Below are 23,929 nucleotides of genomic sequence, written 5' to 3'. Positions count from 1 at the left end.
ATATTAACATCTGTTTAAATGTCTGCTGTCTTCCTCTTCAGCACGGTCAGGGCTGTGAACAAGTGGCTTCAAACATCTCTTATGAGGTTCACGTAAGCGTCTAGCATGTTGCAAGTTACCCTGAAGGAACCATTTCTATCGTTCTAAGACGAGGTTAACATGAAGGTTCTGTTTGCTCTAAAATAACTCGAACATAATAACCCTGTTCTCATGGGTGAAAATCCTGCATTGTGACCATAGACTGTATAAGAAGATGCTTCAGACCAACACAAGAAGCTGTTCTGCTGCAGACTGAGGGCTCCGACACGGCAAGGACACCTGAGGGCTCCGACACGCCAAGGACACCTGAGGGCTCCGACACGCCAAGGACACCTGAGGGCTCCGACACGGCAAGGACACCCGAGGGCTCCGACACGCCAAGGACACAAGGTAAAGGTGTGTGTCGGGTAGAGGAAGGGGCGGGACGTCAATACTGCGGCTCAACCAGCCGATCTCTACTGCACACACTCTGGATACAGATGAGCAAGATGGCAGCGCCCGCTCCGGGCGAGATTAGGCTTCACTTTTAGTACAACGAGAGGAGGCGGAGACGCGTCGGCCGTATGGTGGTGACCAAAAACCCGAACCAGATCTGGATTGTGTTGAGCAGCGATTTGAGTAAGAATCTGTTTTAGTCTGAGTCTTTAGATGAGGATGTGCAGAGCTTCCTTTGTAGCTGACTCTGCGCTCTGTGATTCTGCATCTTCAGCCTTCATGCTCTGAGCTCTTTAATAGTTCATCTCTGCAGCATTCATCCTTTCTTTCAGCTGATGTGTCGAACTGAGAACAAAGATGCTTCTATTGTTTTCACATTGTATTCCTATCTAATCATATTTTCTGACACTTAAAGTTTGAGATGGTCTCTGTCATCTCCGCGCTCCCCACCTCACACTGATCAATAGCAGCTGTCAGTGGTAATAGAGCTGTTAGGACTTTTATTAGTTATTGATTTCTAATCAGCTGATGGGTTTCCCTCATCGTCCTGACGCATGAGGCTGAAGCCATCAGTGGCTGCTCGCTCAGCACGTTTACACTGTTCTGTTTCCTTCTGTAAGTTTGAACACAATCTGATGTCATCGCTCGTGCTGTTTGAGTCCAGGTTAATAAAAGTTACAGAGATTATCGCTGAGTGTTAAACAGTCATGATGAGTCTCAGTGAATCAGGACCATAACTCCTCCTGACCTCCTCCTGTTGACCCCTCGACCTTGTGTTGACCCCTCCCCCCCTCCATGAAGCAGCAGTCTGTAGGATATATTTCTGTCAGGGTTTGATGGAGTCGTTAACTCCTCCCAAAGAGTTCAGGCTTTTTATTGGCTGTTGTAACGACTCCTGAGGACAAACAGTTTGTCTCAATTATCGTCTTATCGTCGTTATTCTCGTCTTTGCGCACAGCTCCAAGTCACCGTTTCACTCTGAAGACCGACATGTTGTTGATGAACCGGCTTTACTTTAACGTTTTACATCTTTGGTCAGAATCATTAATGAGATTTCCAGTTAAGAAAAGCAGAGGTGGGGACTCGAGTCACATGACTTGACTCGAGTCAGACTCCAGTCACAGTTTTGAGCACTTGAGACTTGCTTGGCTAACATTGATAAAAGACTCGACTTGACTTTGACTTTTTGAAAAACACAGTCGGGGGACTGACTCGGGGCCATATCACCAGGTAAACTAACGTTATTGTGAGCATGTTGCTATGGCTACAGAGCTACATGCTCACTCATGGCTAAATGGTTACAGGTGAAATGTTAACGCGAGTCCTCTCGTGACATGCCACGCCCCTTTCTCATGACCGCTGAACTTAATTATTTAGATAATCAGAATTTCATATGACTCGACTTGTGACTTGTTTGTTCCTTGTGACTTGCTTGTGACTTGAAGGTTAAGACTTGTGACTTGCACATGTATGACTTGCTCCCACCTCTGAACGAAAGCATGCCAGCATACCTCACCGTCTTACATTAGCCTGTTAGCATGCTAACAGTTACTAATAAGCATTGTTGGGCCATAAACAAAAGTACATAAGGGGCCTACAGGGGCTGGTTAGTCAGTCTAGCAGTGGGCGGGGCCTACAGGGGCTGGTTAGTCAGTCTAGCAGTGGGCGGGGCCTGTGGGTGTTTACCTGGAGGCAGATACTGACAGTATCCGGTGGAGTTGACCAGGATGTTGGTGTGGAAGGAGGCATCAAACCGTTCATCAGCACTGTGGAGGAAGATTAACATCAGTGAACATCCAACATGTTAAAACAGAAGTGGGAAGCAACAAAGTACAAACACTGTGTTAGCGTACTTAAGAAGAGTTTACTTTGTCCTTTTACCCCCGTAATATCTGTACTCTCTCCTCCTTACATGTTCACAACAGGCTCGTAGCTCGTGGCTACTTAGCTTTAATGCATTTAAGGGGGATTTAGCATCCTTGCTAGATGCCTTCCCAACATCCAGACCAGTTTTAACCTAAATGAAATAATAATAACTGATGGAAAAGCTGCTTCCTCTGTGTCTCCATCAGGTCACATCACACAGGACAGACGTCACATGAGGAGAAGGAGGAAACAGACGAGTGAAGACAACCAGAGAGGGAAACTGGAGCGTGGAGGAGAGGCGTCTCGTGAATCTGATGTCTGTGAGCGACAGGGAGAACTCGGAGCCACGTGGATGAAAGAGAAGCAGCCAACATGGCCGACGAGCAGCAGCAACTGATTTACACACTGGAGCAAAGTTAATGTTCATTATTTTCACTGTGTTGTTTTTGATCTGAAGTTCACATGATTTCATTTTAATAGTCTCCAAATATGAGGTTAGCTTCAGTTAGCTTAGCATAGAAACAGCTGCTAGAAATGTCCTTTATCCTGAGAGGCCGTTTCACAGCCTGGACGCTGCACTGATGCTGCTGTTCACTCGAGTAAAGATTGTGTTTTTGCTTCCTCAGGTTTGCTGTGTATCATCCAAACGTTGGCGCTTCACAGACTGTAAAAAGAAGTAAACTCTGAAGTACACAGAATTTACTGTAAAAGTGCCCAATAATAATTCACAGTCAGACTGTGATCCCGCTCATTGACCCCCTCTCATTAAAGCCAGCCGGGTCAATATTCCCTCTGACAGTCTGCCCTCCCTCTTCACCTCCCACCAGGATCAAACTTTGCTCCTGAACGCTGCTCGCTTAATGAGCTGAGACGCTCGTCAGCATCCAGCGGAGAGCCTCCCACAGCCGCCAGAGACGATGTGTTAACAGAGAGGTACACGTCCCGACAGGGGGAGAGACCATCTTTAGCGCTGACAACAGGAGGGAATTAGCTGAACTAGCTTGTTTACTGAGTCAGAACTGAGGGAATAAACCGCGTTGTCTCAGCGAGAACTGAAACGTTCTCAGTCCACAGGAGACAAATTGATCCGGTTGTTCCTTTTTTTTTTTCTGGGAATGTGGCCAAGAGGAGTGGAGGGTTATTGGGATGCAACAATCATCCACCTCTGAAAATGAACCCTCAGGTCACTCAGAGCCACACAGGTGAAGGTAAAGGTGCGAAAAGTGCTGCAGCAAACACAACACCCCCCTGAGGTTTCTTCTTATCCGTCTACTTATTAATTACTGCTGTGCTGAGAAAGAAGTCCTTCAAAGTTCTCTGTGCATTTAATGAATACGGTGCCGTCTCATACTGCTAAGTGTTGCTGCCATTACCCTTACATGTCACTTTGTCCCATACCATGTCTGATGTCCCTCATGTCTCTTCTGTGTACCAGTTAAACCTCTTATTTATTTATTTCTTTTGATCAGTTTCTCTCTGTGCTTGCCTTCTTGCTACTTGTCTTGTGCTGTTGCAACAACCAGATTTCCCGTCTGGGGATCAACACAGTTCTTATCTTCAAAACCTGACGTATCTCATCTTAAGTTATGAACTATAAAGAATAACAAGCGCAGAGTTCAGTCAAAGTTCTGAACACACAGCTGGGAGTCACGAGGAACGTCTCGGCTGTTTCCAGCTGCTACCTGTGAGCTGGCGTACCTGTTGTACAGCAGGATGTCCGGCCTCCAGATCTGGCTGTCGGGAAATCTGACGTTGGTCACTCCTGGATAGTCGGACATGTTCCACTGCAGGTAGAAATCTGTCCAGTACTGAGAACACAAGAACACACAGAGAATGCTTGTTTACATTATAACCCTGTACTGGTCGTGCACGTTGATACATTTGCTTTAAAGGTAAAATCTGGAAGATGTTCATGTAAATAAATATGTGTAAGTCTCTGTCTCTCTCTGAATGAGGTAACACATGCTGACTGAGGCTGTGGCCCGCTGATGAAAGGCTGCGGTTTGGTTAAGTTTCTGCATCGAGCTGACGTACCAATGTGTCTGACTTCTAAACAACAAGCTAGAGGAGCCTTCAGCCCTCTGACAGAGCTGCTGCACTGAGAACAGTCTGAGAGAATAGATTTCATACGTTTGGTCTCAGTAATCACTGTAAGAACAGACACATGTCGGTGTCTTGTGTCTGAAACGAGCTGATAAGCAGAACTTCATCTTCCCTCGACCTCCATATTTGAGCCTCTTGTAATCTGGATTAAACTGACGTCCCTTCTGTATCAGCGCTTGTTGTTTTCCCTCTCTGTGTTTGTCTGAAGCTGTGAGCGAGCCGAGCCTGCTGCCGCCACACATCAGGACTGAGCTGATGTCTCATTTGCATTCACAGCTCTTGTGGCCGGCTCGGCCCTCGTCACATCAGAGGCTCTCTGAGCTCTTTGCTCCGTCGATGGTTTGAGGCAGTGAAGGTCACACACGTCTCCTTCAGTCTTGTTTACTTCCTGTCACTGAGCTGAAATGTTTTCCTCCGAGGATTCTGTTGGAAGCAGCAGAGTCGCAGCGGCTGCACAGATTCAGCCGAACACGTCTGAAGACTTCTGGGTACAAACTTCTGAGAAATGTTTCAGAAATCTGTTTCATGTTTCCAGATTAAAAATGTATAAAAAAATGTGATAAACAAGTTTCAATTACGTGACATGAAGAAACCTACGATGATTTTAGAAGAGAGGCTTATTTGTGTTTCCTTGTGTGACACAGAAACAGTGATACAAGTACGCATACAACCAAATGGATCGTTTGTTGCTACACTCTTGTGCAGCCCAATGGATCCATCCATCCGTCCGTCCGTCCATTTTCCCCCGCAACGTGTTCCAGTTCCTCCTGGAGGATCCCGAGGCGTTCCCAGGCCAGGTGGGATATATGATCCCTCCAGCGAGCTCTGGGTCTGCCCCGGGAGTCTCGGGTGTGTCTGCCTCAACCGAAGGAGTTCAAGTATCTCGGGGTCTTGTTCACAGTGAGGGTAAAATGGATCGTGAGATTGACAGGTGGATCGGTGCAGCATCAGCAGTAATGTGGCGTTGTACCAGACCGTCGTGGTGAAGAGGGAGCTGAGCCTGAAGGCAAAGCTCTCGGTTTACCAGTCGATCTACGTTATCATGAGCTTTGGGTAGTGACCCAAAGAATTAGATCGCGGATACAAGGAACCAAAATGAGTCTCCTCTGCAGGGTGCACCGGAGAGAGGGTAAGGAGCTCAGACATCCAGAGGGAGCTCGGAGGAGAGCCGCTACTCCTCCACATGGAAAGGAGCCAGTTAAGGTGGCTCGGACATCTGAATGGGATGCCTCCTGGGCGCCTCCCTTTGGAGGTTTATCGGGCACTTCAACTTAGGAAGAGACCGCTGGAGGGATCATATATCCCGCCTGGCCTGGGAACCAGGAGGAGCTGGAAAACGTTGCTAGGGAGCGGGACGTCTGGGTCAACTTGCTTAGCCTGCTGCCACCGCGACCCGACCCCGGATAAGCGGAAGACAGTGGATGGATGGTCATTTAACTTGTTGAATAAAAATATGATTTTACAGTTTATACTTTTGCTAATTTCACTAACCTTACACGATGATATCATCCGATTTCCATGCTAAATGTGTATCACTTATTTAATCTGTTGTAGTTCTTTTTTACCAGTATATATTAAGGTTTAATGTCTGTCTGCAAACTGATGCTGACAACTCATAGAAAGACTGTTTATCCAATAAATAACATCACTGCCTTCCAATTACACTGGAACCACCAGTAACCAAGCACACACAGAGAAACAGTCCAGACATCAGGAGGAGATCAGCTTCACATGTATATTTAACGAGCAGGTGGGATGTTTGCGCTTTAAAAGGTTCAAAGGCTCAAAGAGTCAGAGAAGGACGAGAGACACAAAGAACGCTGCACAGCGGACAGGAAAGAAACGAGCTGACGCAATAAGAAGAAAAGCAAAATGCACTTTACAGTGAGACTCTGCAGGAGCTCACAAACCTGTCCAGATTCTTCCAGATTAAACTTCATATGCAGATTTATCTTGTTCCTTATTAAAGTCAGATTTGGTCTGATGCTGGAGCGTCTAACAGGATTATCCTCCCTGACAGAGTTCAGGGTTATTTCTGGATCTCTGAGGACATTTTAATTCTTCCTGAACATTTAAAGACCGACTGATAGGAGAGGAACCAACACTGAGGATTTAGATTCCTTTGGGATTCACTCGGAGATAAAAGTGCATTCTGGGTCCTGAGGCTGAGGGGAAATCAGACGTGCCACTAAAATTCAACTTGCAAAAATAAAAAGGGAGAAGCTGAAAGAACAAAGTGCAGCACGATGAGTGTGTGAAGGCCGAGAGGAAGAACGAGCTGCTCCCCGTCCTCCAGCGCCGAGTCAGACATCCAGAACAGAGACGCTGCACAGAGACACCCTATCCACCCAGCTCCCACAGACACACTGACATTACCCATGATGCACCACATTCAGGTAAAGAAGCTGATTTTAAGTCTTAGTTCGATGCTAAATTTGCACATGAGCTGAGGATCCAACAGGTTTAGCCACCACAGCAATGTAAACCCCGGTATTACTTGGTTTGTTCAAACTGAAATATCTTACAAACGATTGGATGGATTGCCATAAAGTTTGTTTTATCTCGTCCCACCATCTAATTAATTGATCCAATACTGAGTTTTTACTTCTGTCTTTCATGAGCTGTGTGTTTCAAGTGTTGGAACCTGTATCCTGCTTCTCTTTTGTCCTTCTGTTCTGTTTCTGATCTCTGAGCGAATCCAAGAGTCAGGAGCTGCAGTTACTCTCCCACACAGCTTCAGCTCCACGTTTCCTCTCGCTCACACACTTTCATCCCCTTTTACAAAAAAACTGACTCCAGCAGAAGAAGGAAACGAGGAGGAGGAGGAGGAGCAGGAGAGGTAACAACCAAATTGAATTAAGCTAAAAGACCAGTTGGTCCTGGGAGGTGCTGCGGTGAGGAAGTGCAGAGCCTCTGGGGAGGAACCAACCTTTCCATCTGAGAGGAGCAGATTAGACCGGATTAGTGCATCACCACTTCACAAACACACCCTCCTCGGGACCTGATATGAAACCTAATTACATTTGGACAGCTGCATGAAATAGGTTTAGGAAGCTCTGGTAATGAATTCTACGCTCTCCATTAGCTCTGACATTCACACCAGAGTCAGCCCCGATCGACAGCGGGGGAGAGAAGCAGCTTTTTATAGACCCAGGTGAAGTTAGAGCGAACAAAGGAGAAGCAGGAGCTGATATCAGAAAGGTGAGGAGCAGGAGGAGTCAGGTGTGAGGCAGAACAGAAGATGAAGTATTTGTGGAAACAGAAAAAGAAGTTCTCTGTTCGCTGCCAGGCGGATGAAGTTTTCCTCCATCACACACAAACTTATCTGGGTCAAGTAGCAGAGCTGGAGTCTCTCTGGAAGCCGAGCTGCAGGAAGGAGGGGATGATGTGTCTGCAGGCTTCCATTTATTATCAATGTTTACTCAGTTTCTTTCCTGCAGACTCAGTTTACACACCGTCCCCGGCGGCCTGAGCGCCACAGATAGACTCATCTGTAACGGCTGGAAGTGACACTGGTTTGATTTTCTGTAATGGAAGTGTCGTCCCAATGACAGCAGGGGGATTCTGGATGAAGGTCCCGCAGAGATTCACACTCGCTGATGATTCATTACATGCTGTTTTTTAAACTGGGCCGTATTTTCATGTATATTTTTGCATAAATGACTCTAAAACTAAATGTTTGGGAATGTCTCCAGTAGGTTGCTTCAGCTGTTGCAGTAAAACAGGCTGCAATGTGTCAGATCAAAGGTCGTCCACTAAAAGTTCTTGTTGTTTCCACTGACAGTGGATCGGTGCGAACACGACGTTCTTCTGAGCAGATCGGGGGAAGTAAAATCACAATAACATCGCTCACACCAGGAACATCTGAGAGATCATCTTTAGAACCATCAGAACATCAGGACTTACTTTAGACTGAAGGAGGGAATCAGACCCAAAATCAGCTGATCATCTTGTAGTTCCACTCCCGCCTAAAGACGCTTTTTTCACTCAAATGAACACATGGCAAACACAGCGGCACAAACTGATGTATGTTGGTTACAGATGCTACAAAGACAGTTTTTAGAACAACCAAAAGTTGTCCTCATACTTCTTGAAACAATCATTCATGAACTGATGAGGAAAGTTGAAACCTGATGCTGTAGAGGAAACTCACCAGCTGCAGCCAGATGTTGGTGGTCAGCACCTGATTCTTCTCATCCTACAACAGAAAACAACAGAAAGCAGATGAGCTGAAGCTGCTCTGCAGCTGTGGTCAACAGTCTGTCCACTCTGTTTGTTTCATCCCTTTAAATTCATCTTGAACATGGCGGCGTGCCAGCAGAGGGGGGGGGGGGGTGAATATAAGTAGTTTCAGTTTGATGAATGTCCGGCCTGCTAATAGATTCTCAGGTAGCCGAGCGTACAGAGGGAATTAAAGACGGGGGTTTGTAAGCAAGCGGCCGCCCTGCAGGACGAGGAGGATGAATCCAACACAGGAAACAATGCAGAGCCAGAGATCAACACAGCACGAAGAGCTGTGGACACAAGGACCTGGTCAGTGACACGGATTTACCTGCTTTTTAAGTCAGTCGATATTTCAAACTCATTCATGTCTGTTGAAATCTATTTAATGCCTGTAAGCCTTCAGGACGTCTGGTGATGTAGCGTCAGGAGGCAGAAAGTCCACCGGGTCTGTTTTTGGGGGCGATGGATGGGTCAAACACAATCAGGAGACTTTCGCCCTGCACAGTTTGTGCCCTGTTTGAAACTGTCAGACAAGTTCAAATACTTTTATTTGAATACGTTAGGTAGCATACTTAACCTGACTCGACTTCCTTCTTTTGTCTTTCCTTGATGAACCATTTTTTAACCAAACACATCTTTTTCTAAACCCAGCCAGGCAGTCTCTGCGATTCAACATGACCGAACTACGACCTTTCTTTGTTGGGTTTCGGGACTTAAACAACTTTGCACAGGAGCGTTCATGGTTCTGATTAAATAATGCATCTGTGTGAAACTCTGGTGTCACACAGGACACAAGTCAAAGTAAAAGATAGAAAGGGTTCCAGCAGAACGTCCTGGAAGCTGCCGGGGTCTTCATTCGACTCACGGCTATTTGATGCACGTAAACGCACACTGACATAAGGAGAGAGAGAGAGACTGATGTAGTTCACAGCTCTGTTGGTTTTATGTCGCTCTCATGTGACAGAGTTGTTGGAGACTTATGATATGCTAGTTTTACCTTTCAAACTTTGCACGTGACCTCCTTTTGGTTTCTTTTTCCCACACAGAACTCTTTGACAGCTGCAGAAGTCTCTGCCATTCTCTCCGGTTCTGAATCTCACAGCGCCACACCCGCCTTACCGGCACCTGGCACTAATGCTTTCTTCTTCTCTTGTTATTTATTTAACAGCTTTCAGGTGCACTAAAGCCAACGTGTGGTGAAAGTACCGCATTACAACCAGGCGCCGGTAAAACAATGAAGAAATATATGTTAAAGATGAGACAGTCGCATGAACGTTTTGACTTTTTTATAAATGAACGATTACTCAAATATTCGAGAATCACGACCCATCTCTAACTGCAACGTGATGCCGGAGTGCTGACTGACACAGGTACAGGTACAGGTGTGTTGCAGGTACAAAACATACTTCTATTAGAACTACACTGGTTTGAAAATCATAGAAACACTACAAGGACATTACCTTTGTGTCCTTGTCGACAACTCTTCATATCAGATGTCATGAAAGTTTCACAAACGGTCTTGAGACTCGGTTGGATGTGAGAGACTCTCTAGAAGGTTCCATTTTTGTTGTAACACGTTTGCAGCGCAGTGGTTTATGAAAATGAAAACATTGACCTCCCAAGCAGAGTCAATGTGTACTTTGGATAAAACATGACCGTGTATTTTTACTGAAGCAGCGCTCTCATTGGACCGTGATGCTGATCAGTTTCCTGCTGCTGAAATCAGATGACTTCACACTCTACAGAAATGGTACTATAAATTATTTCCAGCAGAGGCTTTAAAGTCTGCAGGGACGTTCGATCAAAGTCACGATGTGTTTGTAAAGCCTATCGTCCTCGGATACAGAAAGCAGAGATCAGTCTGATCAACCTCAACCTCACCGGGGAGACACAGACCGAACCTGACCGACCTGCAGAAAGAAAAACCTCCTGTCTGCATAAAAAACTCAATGATGCACAGAAAGCAGCAGCTGTGAAACGTTGCTCAGCAACTGAAATAATAAGAGACGATAACTGTCACACTCAGCTCACAGCCTCCTGTCAGGCTGCTGCTGCACAGCGAGTGACGATCACAGAGTTTAAAGTCACAATGAAAAGAACAAACACTTAGATGAGGTGTGAGCCAACAGAGCCAAATCAATGACTGTATATAAAGATGGACGCGTCTCCTCCTCCGCTCACTGTACAAAAATTAAGCCAGCTCCTGCGAGGTTAAATTACTGTTTTTGTCAATGGAGTCTGGTGTGTTTGAAGAGAGTGATGTAACGTCTGTTTGTGGTTATATTTATTTATTTATTTCACCAGGAAAAGTGGCATAAACGCAGCAACAAGTCTTCTTTTTGCAGCAAAAGAAAAACATGATTCGTTTCTGAAACAGAAGCCGCAGCTTCAACTTCTTTACGAGTTGCTGAATATGAAGCTTAAAAGATAGCGAATCATCAGATAAGAATCCCAGGTATTTAAGATAAGATAAGATGAAGATAAGATACAGACTCACATTGAAATGTAACAATAGATGGCAGGTTCAGAGGCTTTGTCTTTGAGTCTGTTAACATCATGAGTTTAGTTTTATCTGAATTTAACTCATGAGAAGTGTGTTGCACGGTATCAAAGGCATCTTGTACTGTGTTGGAGCGGAGCAGTAAATAACGGTATCATCCGCATACAAGTGAAAACTTGCTTTGGGAACATTATGACCGATACTGTTGATATAAATGTAAATAACAGTGGCCCTAAGACTGAGCCCTGGGGCACACCATTTATTATTTCAAGAGACCTCGAGGTGATGCCTTCAGCCTGCACACACTGTTCAATTTATAAATCCTCTTCCTCTGTAACAAAAAGGTCTATCTCTGTAGGGATCCTTTCTGTCATGTTGTCACACACTTTGAATAACAAGCTGAGCCTGTCAGTGGAAACAACAAGAACTGTCAGTGGACGACCTTTGACCCATCAAGGATTATGTTGCAGCCGTTACAGCCTGTTTCACTGCTGCAGGATGAACACATCGCCCACTTTTTGTACCGTTCTGTCATTTAAGAACATGAATAACCCTTTAATCTGCAGTTTTAAGAGATTAAATTCATCACATTTCCTGAGATAAAATAAAACATGCCTGTATAGTTACATAACTTTGTGCGTGCTGTCTGCTGTGCTGGGGCGCTCTGGACGCTTTCAAATGTGGGAACTAAATGAGGTTTAATGTTAAATTAAGTGTGGAGGAAACTCCCCCGAGATGAAGTTTTCCACAGCCTTCAGAAGACTCCTTTAACAAAGCCTGCAGCTCGCAGACTGAGGCAGACGTACTTACATAAGTCAGGCTGCGTTTAATAAACTGCAGGAGGAGATTCTGTACCTATAATTCACCTGAGATTGGAAAATAAACCCTGACAACAGCAATCTGAGAGACGAGCTACGGAGGAGAAAAAGCTGCGTCTGTACTTAATATGAATCTGTGTCATTATCTGATATTAATAAGTCATGAAATACGAGCCGAGTAGAGAAGGAGGACTCAGACACTGTGATGAAGAAAGGAAATATGAAATAGATGAAGCCCAGAAAGATGAAGTTGTTCAGAACTGATCCAAATTAACCAAACGAGAAACATGGCGAGATCAGATAACGAAGACAGCAGTTACAGATATATAATTGTTTTATAATTGATGAGGAGCAATTCAAAGGAAACAGATGACATGGGCTGTAAGTCTGACTGTAGCTGGCATTCAATCTAATAAAGGATGTGATAAAGGCATGAGGAGAGGTGGTGCTAAATGAACGATGAGATAAGATAAAGTTATAATTAATTAAGATGAATTGATTTATATAAAACCTCTTTGTGTAGAATTTTCTTCTGGTTACACGTTTCAATGTTTTTCTCATCTCCTAATTTCACAACACAACAAAACAAAAAATGTGTCGAAGCATGTTTAGTAGATTACTTTAAAATATCACATCAAAGATTTTTTTATCAAAATGTTTCTTTCTTTCTCACAAAGGTCGTCCACTGACAGTTCTGGTTGTTTCCGCTGACAGGCTCAGATTGTTATTCTAAGTGTGTGACACATTTGTTTTGGTTATCGTGTGTTATACAAATATTCTGTTCCATCTGAACTAACAATTCAAACACTAAAGTCAAACAATAACACAAACTCACTAACTAATCAAGGAGGAAGTAGGTCAGCAACTCCTGTCTTCATGAGGTAAAATCACTGTTTTTGTTAATGGAGTCTGGTGTGTTTGAAGAGAGCGATGTAACGTCTGTTTGTGGTTAAAAAAATCTTCTCCTCCACTTAGAATAACAATCTGAGCTGTCAGTGGAAACAAGAACTTGTAGTGGACACACCAGACTCCATCGATAAAAACAGTGATTTTACCTCACAGAATGCAGGAGCTGCTGGTCCCCGCTGCCTCGATTGGTCAGCTTGTTTGTGTTATTCAGGGACTTTGAAGTTTAAAAATACAAGTTCAACTTAAAATGACAAAAAAAACCAACTGATCGAGGCAGCGGCAGACAAACAGCCCCTGTGTTCTATGAGGTCAAATTACCGATTTTGTCAATGGAGTCTGGTGGCTTTTAGGAGAGCGATGGTATAGCTGTTTCTAGATTCCAAAAAGCGTCTCTGTAGGTCTTCTTCCTTTAGCAGCAATCTACTGGAGCAATTCCAAAACACCCATTAGTCTTTTTAATCCCCAAATATCTACCACATTTAATTATTTAGTATTTAACTAAATGTAACTGAAAAACATGAAACACTCGAGTAAAAGTAGAGTAAAGTTTGTAAAAGCTGAACTCTCAGCACTCAGCTGAGCTCAGGCTGACTCACAGTTTATTGATCAAACTCTATTGAGCCCCCACAAAATATATTATGTTTATTTTGTGCTGTGGAACATTGAGAGTCTTTAATTACCTCATTAACTCATTAGGCTTTCCTCGGGTTCTGTATCTTCTATTCAACAGTGTTTCCTATTGCCCCAGGCTTATGACTGAAGAAGTACACACTGTAAGATCTGATATCAAGAGACAACCTGCATGTCAACAACTTCTCCTTCAGCTGAGAAACAGTCAGAAATATTTGGTGTGATAAAGGCTGGAAGGGATTAAACCTGAGAGTTAGATGAGACACAGTGAGATGGGAAATATGACGTTAGTGTGGGTTTTATGCATCAATGTGAGGGAGGTTACAGTCTCCTCATCTCTCTGCACAGGCTTGATTATTATTCGGCTCTGCACTTGAACCTTGTTGGTAAAGTAAAAGGACAGATTGATGTGAAAATGTTTCTGCTTCTTCTTTCTCAGCTCTGGAACTCAAACCTTTTTCTAATGCCCCAAAAAATATCAGAAACACACAACGACAAGCCAGCAAGGAAAGTCTTTGTGTAGGTGTCCCTTTAAGAACTTGACGATGCGTTCACTGTCACATTTTAGAATCTGACCTTTTGTCTTTGAGACCACGAATATAAAACAGTCCACACTCACCGAGTAACATCCAGCTGTGCTGCTGTTTCACACTGAATTCTTCTACGGTTAGGAGCTGCACAACCACCAGCTGGGTCAAACTGTGTGTGTGTGTGTGTGTGTGTGTGTGTGTGTGTGTGTGATGAGATGAGATGAGATGAGAGAAGCAGAGCTCTCCTGCAGAGAATCAGAGCTGTGCTGAGGCTGAGGTTTTAACCTTACAGAACACAGGAGCTGCTTGGATCGGTTATCCTGCTTTTCTTCTGCTTTGGTGTTTTAAACGTTTCGTTTGGATCCAACACAATATTTGTGTAACACCTACTAACCCTAACAAACTCACCTATTGAGGCAGCAGTAGATTAAACCATTACATTGCTCTCTCGAGGCTACCAGACTCCATTGTGTGTGTGTGTGTGTGTGTGTGTGTGTATGTGTGTGTGTGTGTGCGTGTGTGTGTGTGTGTGTGTTCGTACCACGTCCATGATCTGCAGCAGGCTGAAGCTGAAGTGGACGGTCAGGCTGTGGGAGTCATTGCTGACCGGTCGCTCTAACGGGTTGTAGTTCCTCATCAGCTCCTTGTAGAGGCGCCGCTGATGCACACCCTGCAGGGAGCCTGGAGACACACACACAGCATATAGAACATAAATATAACACACACAGGGAAGCGCTGAGAAGTAAGTGAATACAATGTTCTAGTGATCCATTTTCAAAGTGATGTAATGTCTGTAATGCGACTGGGTGGTTTGTAGAAGAGACAGTTGAGTCGTGAGATTTCTGACTGTCTGAAGACTCTTTTGTTGAGCGCACGTGTCACACATCGATCTCGGGGCCGTTGTTTTGATTTTGACGATCAAAGATTTTTCAATTCTCTCACGATTGTCAGCTTTCATCTCACACAGCCCAAAATCGCACCACTACAGGGGCCTTAAAGGCTTTATGGACGCTGGTTTCATCAGCCTCAGAGAGGATGAGAGCTCATCGGGATGACGGAGGGGATGAGACCCGAGTTCACTGAGGGGGAGGAGGCGGACACCAACAATACACCTGTGTCCCTGCTCAGGTCACAGTTAGTGTTTCCATTTTAAACCACACCCGGCCTGCTGTGGTATTATCTCATTTTACTGGTGTGTCTTTGTTTTAAAAACAGTAAACTCCATCACAATGTCTCCTCTGGTTGTGATGATGTCATAGTGCTGTCATTAGCCGGTGTTTTAAACAGAAGTTCTGTAGTTTGAAAGCAGTAAAGCCGTCGGTTTAAAGTGTCCTGCTGTCTGCTCCCTCAGCTTCAGATCTATATTTCACACCAACTTTTTCAAACTGCAAAAAGTGCATCATTATTATTACTTTTGTTTCAAGCTGGAAATCAGAACAGGTCTTTTAAATGTAAAAATATATAAACAGCATCAATCTTCATATGACGGTGATCAGGACCACTGTAAGAGGGGGGGGAAAGGAGCTGGAGGAGGAGAGAGATATCCAGAGAAAAAACGAAACATTTCTGAGATTAAACTCGGAAAATTCTCGAGAATAAACTTAATTTATGAGATTATAAAGTCAAAAACTAGTGAAATCGTGTTTATAGGAACCTGTTTGAAACAGTAGGTTAGGGTTCACGGCCCCCTTCACGGCCCCCTCCCTCACCTGTGTCTGTTCTCTGCCTGTTGGCTCTGCTGCTCACACAGGCGCTCATGGCACGGAGCTCGGAGCGGATTTATTTTCTCGGCACAGAGAAAGAAGAAGAAGCAGACTTCATAGAGGAGAAAGACTGAGCGACCCTCTGCTGCAGAAACACACGTTTCTACCCTCCCCGTTTGCACGGTGGTGCAGTGGTTAGCACTGTCGCCTCACAGCTAGAAGGATCCTGGTTTGAATCCCAGTTCAGACGTAGTGGGCCTTTCTGTGTGGAGTCTGCATGTTCTCCCTGTGCATGCGTGGGTTCCCTCCAGGTACTCCGGCTTCTTCCCACAGTCCAAACACATGCTTGTTAGGTTCATTGGTGACTCTAAATTGCCCGTAGGTGTGAGTGTGAGCGTGAAAGGTTGTCTGTGATTGACTGGTGATCAGTCCAGGGTGTAAGCCCGCCTCTCGCCCAATGACAGCTGAAACAGGCTCCAGCCCCCTGACCCTGAACAGGATAAGAGGTACAGATGATGGACGGACTCATGACGGACACTGAAAGCAAACAAACCTGCATCACAGACAGAAAACATCCGAAACGACTTTAGAACAGTGTTTCAGTCGTTTAGTTGTTACTTAGACAACAACCAACCGGCCCCCGTCTGTGGCTGTCGACTGTGTTAGGTGCATTATGCGCTCGGTGGGTGATCAGAGAAGATTCGTGTGCAGATGTATGACTTTATTATCTCTCTTTTTTTTTAAACAAATTTACGACTTTAATCTCAAAATATTTGAGTTTTTTCTCTGAATATTCTTCGTCTCCTTCGGCTCCGTTTTCTTTAAAAGAGAGCAGAATTATTCCTGCATCGTGTCTAATGTTGATTTCAGGGTTTGAAGTTAGTTACAGATTGAAGAGTTCATTTAGATACGTTTGAAATACTAATGATAGCCTCCAAAAACCTATTCAACATGATATATATTTGTAATAATTAACATTATTATTTCACTGATGCTATAAAACTCAGTCTGCCAGTCGACAGTCTGTCTGCACAGCTTTCAAGTGTCAGTCTGTTTAAATGAACACATTAAAGCTTCAACGCATGAGGCTCGTTCCACTTCAGTTACAAAGTTGAGTTTCATGTGAAAATGGAGGCAGAGCCTCTTTAGAGTACAGTGTGTGTGTGTGTGTGTGTGTGTGTGTGTGTGTGTGTGTTTGAGTCTGAGCAGGAGAGATAAGGACACAGCTGACTTCGAGCTTAAATATTCAAACGTACAAATATTAAAGTCAGAGGTGAGAAAATGTGTGTTTAAAGTTTGTCTCTTCTCTAAGACGACATGTTGAACACTGATTCCCTGCACACAGAACAGTGTGCAGCCTGAAGCAGGTCAGACTGCAGACGTCTGCATCCTCAGACAGATCTCACCTCAGGCTGTGACACCTTTCAGCCTTCAGCTATGAGGGGCCGTTAGGGACATTATTCAGAATGACCATGCATACACACAACTGAAACACTCTCACATAAACAAGTGAAACATTATACGCTCACACACTCACCTGTTGTTTGCCACCTAGATGTCTGCAATGGAATACTATGAATACAACAGTAATACAGCCTCGAGATTATGTCATGAGAGGCTTGTTGCATTTGAAATACATCTTGTCAAGCGTTAACAGTAAATATGTGTCATAGTTTAATCAAATGAAGAACGTTATATCATTTAAAGTGTTATTTCTGATGAGATGAACAAGCAGCGCTCCGTTTAAGAGAAAATACTACCGTCTGCAGAGAGCTGGTGGGAACTGGTAACTGCAGCACAGCAAGGACCGCCACGCTCTGAGGTTACACTGATCATGACGACGATTCCACCTTTTAGGTGACCAGAAATGCATTTGTCAGCATGTCAGTACTATGTGTTCGTGTGAGAGCATTTCAGTAGTGTGTGTGAGCGTATAATGTTTCAGTTGTTTATGTGAGAGTGTTTCAGTTGTGTGTATGCATGGTCATTCTGAATAATGTCCCTAACGGCCCCTCATATTCAGCAGCTGCACACCTAAGAGCAGCTTGAGACGAACACGTTCTTACATCTCGTCTGTGTGAAGAGAAACTGAACTTCAGACAGTTTGACCTTTAACAGGAGGAGACGGGACCTCAGCAGCGTCTCTGTACCTGAATGTTTCCTAACCAGATAATATGAGGGAGTGAGATGGAGGGAGGAAAAGAGAGAGAGCGAGAGATGGATAGAGACAGACGGGAAGACAGGAAGACGTGCACACTAAAGACGGCAATTAAGAATGTTTTTGTACCGTTAGCCGTCCCTCGTTAGCCGCCCCTCGTTAGCCGCTCATTTACCGTTAACTGAAATCAACACATTTCTGGACAGACTCTCGACAAAACTACGGAGATGATTGTCCACTTCAGGAGGTCACAGCCAGAGCACACACCCCTCCCACCCACATTGGCAGCGCCAAGGTAGAGAGAGCGGAGATCTCAGACAATCTCACCTGGTCTTGAACACCACTGGGATTATTAAACGAGCATCAGAGACCGAGGAAACGGAAACAAGCATCACTCCCCACCAACATCCTCAGGACCTTCTACAGGGGCACTGTTGAGTCTGCGCTCACATACTGCATCTCCACCTGGAACTGCAACTGCAATACCACACACCTTGCAGAGGGTGGTGAGGGGAGCAGAGAACATCAGTGGTGTCTCCCTACCTTGCCATCAGGCAAGAGATCCCGCAGCATCAGGACCACAGGACTGCTGAACAGCTTCCTCCTACAGGCTGGGAGGCTGCTAAACGGTCACATGACCTGATTCTCATGACGTTTACCCGCACTATTCGTCTGTTAAGTCTCTCTCTCTCTCTCTCTCTCTCTCTCTCTCTCTCTCTCTCTGAATGAGGTAACACATAGTGACTGAGCCTATGGCCCACTGATGAAAGCCTTTGCATTTGCAGTATATAGTATTATTATGGGCTGGGTGTCTGTGGCGGCGCCCAGTTAGCTCTCTGCAAGTGTTACGAGTAAACAGTAATCTACTATGGCTGAACAAACAAAGGAAAGATGGATGACTACAGATACAACTTCAACAAGAAGTGAAAATCCAAAGAAGAAGAAACAAACTCGACGCTCAGATGAAGCAAACAGTCTGAAAAGGAAAGCGACCGTCAGCCAGGAAAATCAAGAGTCACAACCGGAGCCGACCGTGGACGTCTGGTCAAACTGGGACGTGCGCTCCCATACTTACTGATTATCGTTTGAGATCGTCACTTTAACTGGTTTTAAACACCTCATAGAAGATGCGAGCACCTTTCACAGTTTTATATGGTGTCCTGTACAACTGTTACCCTGCAAAATGATAAAGTTTGATTTGATTTGAATATAACAAATATTGTTGTATTTTTACACGAACTACAAGAAAGTCATTGAACATATTTTTAAAATACATGACTCTATTTATAGGTCATATACACTTTCACTGTTTTAATTCTGCTTCATTCTCTTATTTTAGTTCTTATTTCACAAACGACTTTAATGTCCAACAGACAGGTGCAGGTGTTTCTATGATCGCAGGGTTTCATGGTTTCCCTGCAGGTTTAAAGGCCACAGAAGCTGCACCGTCCCTCTCATAGCTTTATTTTCCTGTGTGGCTTTTCTTTTTTTAACACCATTGTCCAATAAGGAGAAGAAGAGAAATAATCAGTGTTCTTCTCCTTATTTTGATGCTGTAGCTTCAGTAACACACAGGCGGTTACAAACAGCCAAAAGAAACATAAACACGTCCAACTAAGATGTTAAATATAAAGGATATAAACTGTGCTAAGTGCAAAGCTAACAGACATGAAAGATTGAAGGCTCTTCCCCTCCTGACCTCAAGCGGAGTTTGTCTCAGTAATAACAACATGTAGCTCTCTTCACTGCAGACGCCTGCACGTCATAAATCTTTACTTTAACTCAATTATCTAAACCACTGATCTGCAGAAGAGGAGTGACAGTTATCACCCCAAGTATCTGCTCCAAACATCCATCACATTTACTGTCACCGAATGACTTCCTGTTTAACCAGCGCGGGAGGAAGTCCTCAGACCTTTGACAGACAAAGTAGTTTATTATTTATCTTAGAAGAGATTATTGGAGCTCCTCTCTGACGATAAGATGGAATAAAAAGCTCAATTATTATTTATTTATTATGATTATTTTAAGGATTCACAGGTGTTCGTATTCTGTCCCTGTCACGCAATATAAATAAAGATTCTCAAAATAAAAGTGGAGTTTTTAACGGATTCCTTTTTCTAAGCTTTTATTTTGAAACATTTTTCATTCTCAGACTTTCTTATTCTCATTTCTGAACAGTTTGTTTGATTGCATTATATGTGTCCTCCTGCACTGATCAGATATCAGAGTTATTAAAGCTGCCGTTTGACATTTAAATAAAGTTTGACCTCTCGTGGCTTTTTGCTTTCTGTACCTTTAGAGAACTTTACAGAGGAAAACCATTTTTCTATTTTTCTCTCATTAAAATCTGTTTGCAAAAGAGAGAAGACAACCCAGCAAATAGAGTACTGACATGCAGACAGGCTGAGGTGTGTGTGTGTGTGTGTGTGTGTGTGTGTGTGTGTAAAGCCTACCGTGTATGAGGCAGCAGAGCGTCAGCACGTGCAGGGTGAAGATCCGAGCGTCCATCCTCAGCAGCTGAGACACACAGAGACGAGACACTGAGCGGAGTTCCTCCTGAACCGGCAGAGAGAGAGAGTGAGAGGGAGGGAGAGAGAGAGAGAGAGGGAGAGAGAGAGGGAGAGAGAGAGAGAGAGGGAGAGTGAGAGTGAGAGTGAGAGAGAGAGAGAGAGAGGGAGAGAGAGAGGGAGAGAGAGAGAGAGAGAGGGAGAGTGAGAGTGAGAGTGAGAGAGAGAGAGAGAGAGGGAGAGGGAGAGGGAGAGAGAGAGGGAGAGAGAGAGAGAGAGAGAGAGAGAGAGAGGATCAATTGTAACAATGGGGGAGAGACGGGGATGCTCCTCCCCCCAAAAACATCTGAAGGAGAAGATTGGGCAGCTGGAGACTCTGAGGAGGAGGATGCTGTGTGTGCGTGTGTGTGTGTGTGTGTGTGTGTGTGTGTGTGTGTGTGTTTGAGCTGATGATTTATTTGTGGTCTCTTCGGAGGTTTTAAAGCTCAGCACTGATACCTGCAGCTTTGTGTTGAAGCACCCAATAATATCCTGATTATTCATACAGGACTACAACCAATCAGAGAGCTCATAGTCCTAAACATTCATCACTTCTAAAGTCTGCATATTAGAAATTAAGTCATGCCAAAGTGCCTTAAACCTGCATTCTTTCTAATGTCCAGCAGGGGGCGACGACACTGGTTGCAAAAAGACGTTTGAGCGTCCTCCTCCTCTCCTGATGTATTATGTATGTATTATATCCCCTCAGTAAACATGTTCCTCATGAGTTTATGGTCTCAGTCTCTAGTTTCAAGTCTTCTTCAGCATGATGTTCATTTAGTCACTGATGCTCCATTGAGAGTCACACAGAGCAGGAAGAGGGGCGGGGTTAGGGCGGGGCTACCTGTGACTGACAGGTCACTTCAACTGCAAGCTAAAAAATGTCTTGAATAGTTGAAAAAATATTTTCAACTATTTAAGATGTTAGAAAAACTTCTAATCTTAATAAAAATATTTTATACTTGTACTTTTGTTTGTCACATCTGTCCTCAGGTGGACGGAGCACAGGTAGATTCAGCCTGTCAGCTTCTGTTTAGATTCCACCTCACTGAGTATGTTTTATTTAAAATTCACATTTTTACTTCAGAAGTTCTATTAAACATCAGAATTAAAACACTTATTTAAAGGCTTTGAGTCTTTATGTATCAGGTTACCAGTTCTGTTCACGCATACAGAACTCCTTCAAAATAAGGCAGGGAAAAGAAATATATATATATGTTACTTTGTGATTTACTATTTAAAACCTGAAGTGGATGGACATGTGAAAAAGGTCAAACTTAACGTAGACAAAGACTATAAGTCACCGATCACCTGCTCCATGAAGGTAAAAGTCTTACAATCAACACAATAATATCTTACATTACATCTCTTCCTGTAAACGAGGGGAAGCTCTCTAAACAGCATACATCTTGGAGCACCGGTTCGTTCTTATCTTTGAGCTGTGGACTGAAACAGGACATGTCCTCACCTTATCTTGTGTCGCCGCCCGATTCAACATGAAGTTTTCACACTTCAGCAGACGAAAGTGTCGGGTCAGGAGGAACCTCTGCAGTGGATCCAGGTGTGAAAACACCTTCAGACCTTATTTAGAGCGACTGCACTGCTGCTGTTCAAAGGCACACTGACAGCACACTGTAAGAAACCAAACACACACACAGCCACAGCGTTACGTTTACGTCTCCTGTTTTTCACATAGACCGTTTCTTTTCAGGTTCTTCACCAGCGCTGCCTCAAAGATGTTAAAGAAATATTTTTACATGATGTTAAATATTTAAACGAGGGAAAACTTCTGAAGCTTGTTTTTAACTCTCTAACGTCGTACAGACGTGTTTCCTCGCTGCAGCCCACAGAGATTAGGGACGTGGGGGTGCCGACAATTTAAAGAAGGGGGTTGTGATCATTTCTGTACAGTCCTTAGAAACACTCGACTTATATGTAGATATTACATTTTATTTTATTTAGTTGGTTATTAGTGCTTTTTATATATAGACCATTTAACGTTCATTCTGTAAAAAGAGGTTTACAAACCATGAAATCTTAGGACTGGTGATGAACTATGTCTCGTGCTTTGATACAAACACTGCTCCTCACTGTTTTTAATCCACATTTATTTCCTTCTCCATCGACTTCACCTGAACATTTCTTCTTCCCAAGTTATGTTGCAGAGCTGTATCTAATTAGACGTGTTGACATCCGCTGGTTTCTCCTCATTTCTGCAGGAGTATTTCAAGCAGGAGACGTCTGGTGTGAATCTCAGGCGGCTGACAGGAAACACGCTGCGGCTCTGACATGAAAACAAACACTAGGAGAAAGAAAGCAGGATAAAACTTTGTGCTTCACTGTGATGGATTCTCTCTTCAGCTGGGTTGAAAGTTTATTTTCATTCCAACAAGAGCGCGAACAGATTCTTCAGAGGAGGGAAAACAAACCCTGATATTTTTAGCTGCTCTGTGTGCAGGAGAAAAGAGGAAACCTGCACTGCTGATTTTATATTCAAAACAATGTTGAGCTCTTTTATGTGCTCATGTTCATGTGGTTCTGTTGGAGATCAAAGCTTCCTTCAGAGATGATGAAAATAAAGTCTCAATATTCAACTTTGTCTTCAATATTGAAGGTCAAAAGGTCGTGATGTAACTGTCTGTCATCACAGTGAGTAAAGAACTGTTTATAACCTTCAGCATGTTAACATAAATCCTCCTTTAGCCTATTAACAGAATTCATTTAACAGTTTAGCATGTTAAAATTATCAGGCTAACTCTAAAGTATTTAACATGCTAACCATTAGCACAGAATTCAATAGTTAGCATTTTAATAGTAGCATGTGAACAGGCAAATTCTAAACATCTCAACGTGCCAAACAGAAGCATGTAAACATGTTACCCTTTAGCTTGTAAGAGTTACATGACATCGTATTTAGCGTGGTAATATTAGCATGTTCACAGGCGAACTGTACATATGTTTACATGCTTATTAACTTCAGCCTGTTAATATGAATTAAGATAAGATTAGTTACAATTTCCCTTTATCGCCGTTAGATGCCGCCAAAGAAAACCAAACTGAAATCTTCGAGATTATCATTTAGAGCTTATAAGCAGCAAAACTTGGAATAAACTTTGAATAAATGAGTAAATGTGAGCCGAGTCTCCAGTGTGAAGGCTTTCATCTGCTCCTCTGAGCATGAAATAAACTCCTGATTAATTTGCTAATTAGAGCTGAATAATGAGATCGTTTTCTTAATGACTTTCTCCATTAAGACGTTTCTGCTGATAAACAGGCGGCTGCAGGAGAGAGAGGAACATTTACAGCTGCTGCAAAATTCAGTCATCAGCGAGTGCGTTTCTGAAAACGGTAATAATATCTGTAATAATGCACGAAAAATATCATGTGTGTTTACCTGGTGGCAGTAGTATTAGCACGTGCAGCCTACCATGGTCCAGAGACTGATGGGTTTAATATCAGGATGTT

The 23,929-nt window shown here is 43.7% G+C and overlaps 1 protein-coding gene across 1 annotated transcript in view; it reads right to left on the bottom strand.

The window, feature by feature from the left end:
• Positions 1-20,426, bottom strand: part of LOC138613011 (neuronal acetylcholine receptor subunit alpha-7) — a 32,625-nt gene extending 12,199 nt beyond the window's left edge. The window contains exons 1-5 of the mRNA XM_069686570.1: positions 20,372-20,426; positions 14,596-14,735; positions 8,597-8,641; positions 4,039-4,148; positions 2,161-2,240 (exon numbers count right to left, since the gene is read on the bottom strand). Coding sequence (XP_069542671.1) covers positions 2,161-2,240; positions 4,039-4,148; positions 8,597-8,641; positions 14,596-14,735; positions 20,372-20,426 — 430 coding nt within the window. The remainder of the gene's footprint in view (positions 1-2,160; positions 2,241-4,038; positions 4,149-8,596; positions 8,642-14,595; positions 14,736-20,371) is intronic.
• Between the last annotated feature and the right edge of the window lie 3,503 nt (positions 20,427-23,929).

The sequence above is a fragment of the Semicossyphus pulcher genome, unplaced genomic scaffold, assembly GCF_022749685.1.
Source record: "Semicossyphus pulcher isolate SPU_LCO1_2020_fin unplaced genomic scaffold, fSemPul1.0.p SCAF_8, whole genome shotgun sequence".
Taxonomy (NCBI): domain Eukaryota; kingdom Metazoa; phylum Chordata; class Actinopteri; order Labriformes; family Labridae; genus Semicossyphus; species Semicossyphus pulcher.
The sequence above is the reverse complement of the archived record's forward strand: the minus strand, read 5'-3'. Positions and strand labels throughout refer to the sequence as shown.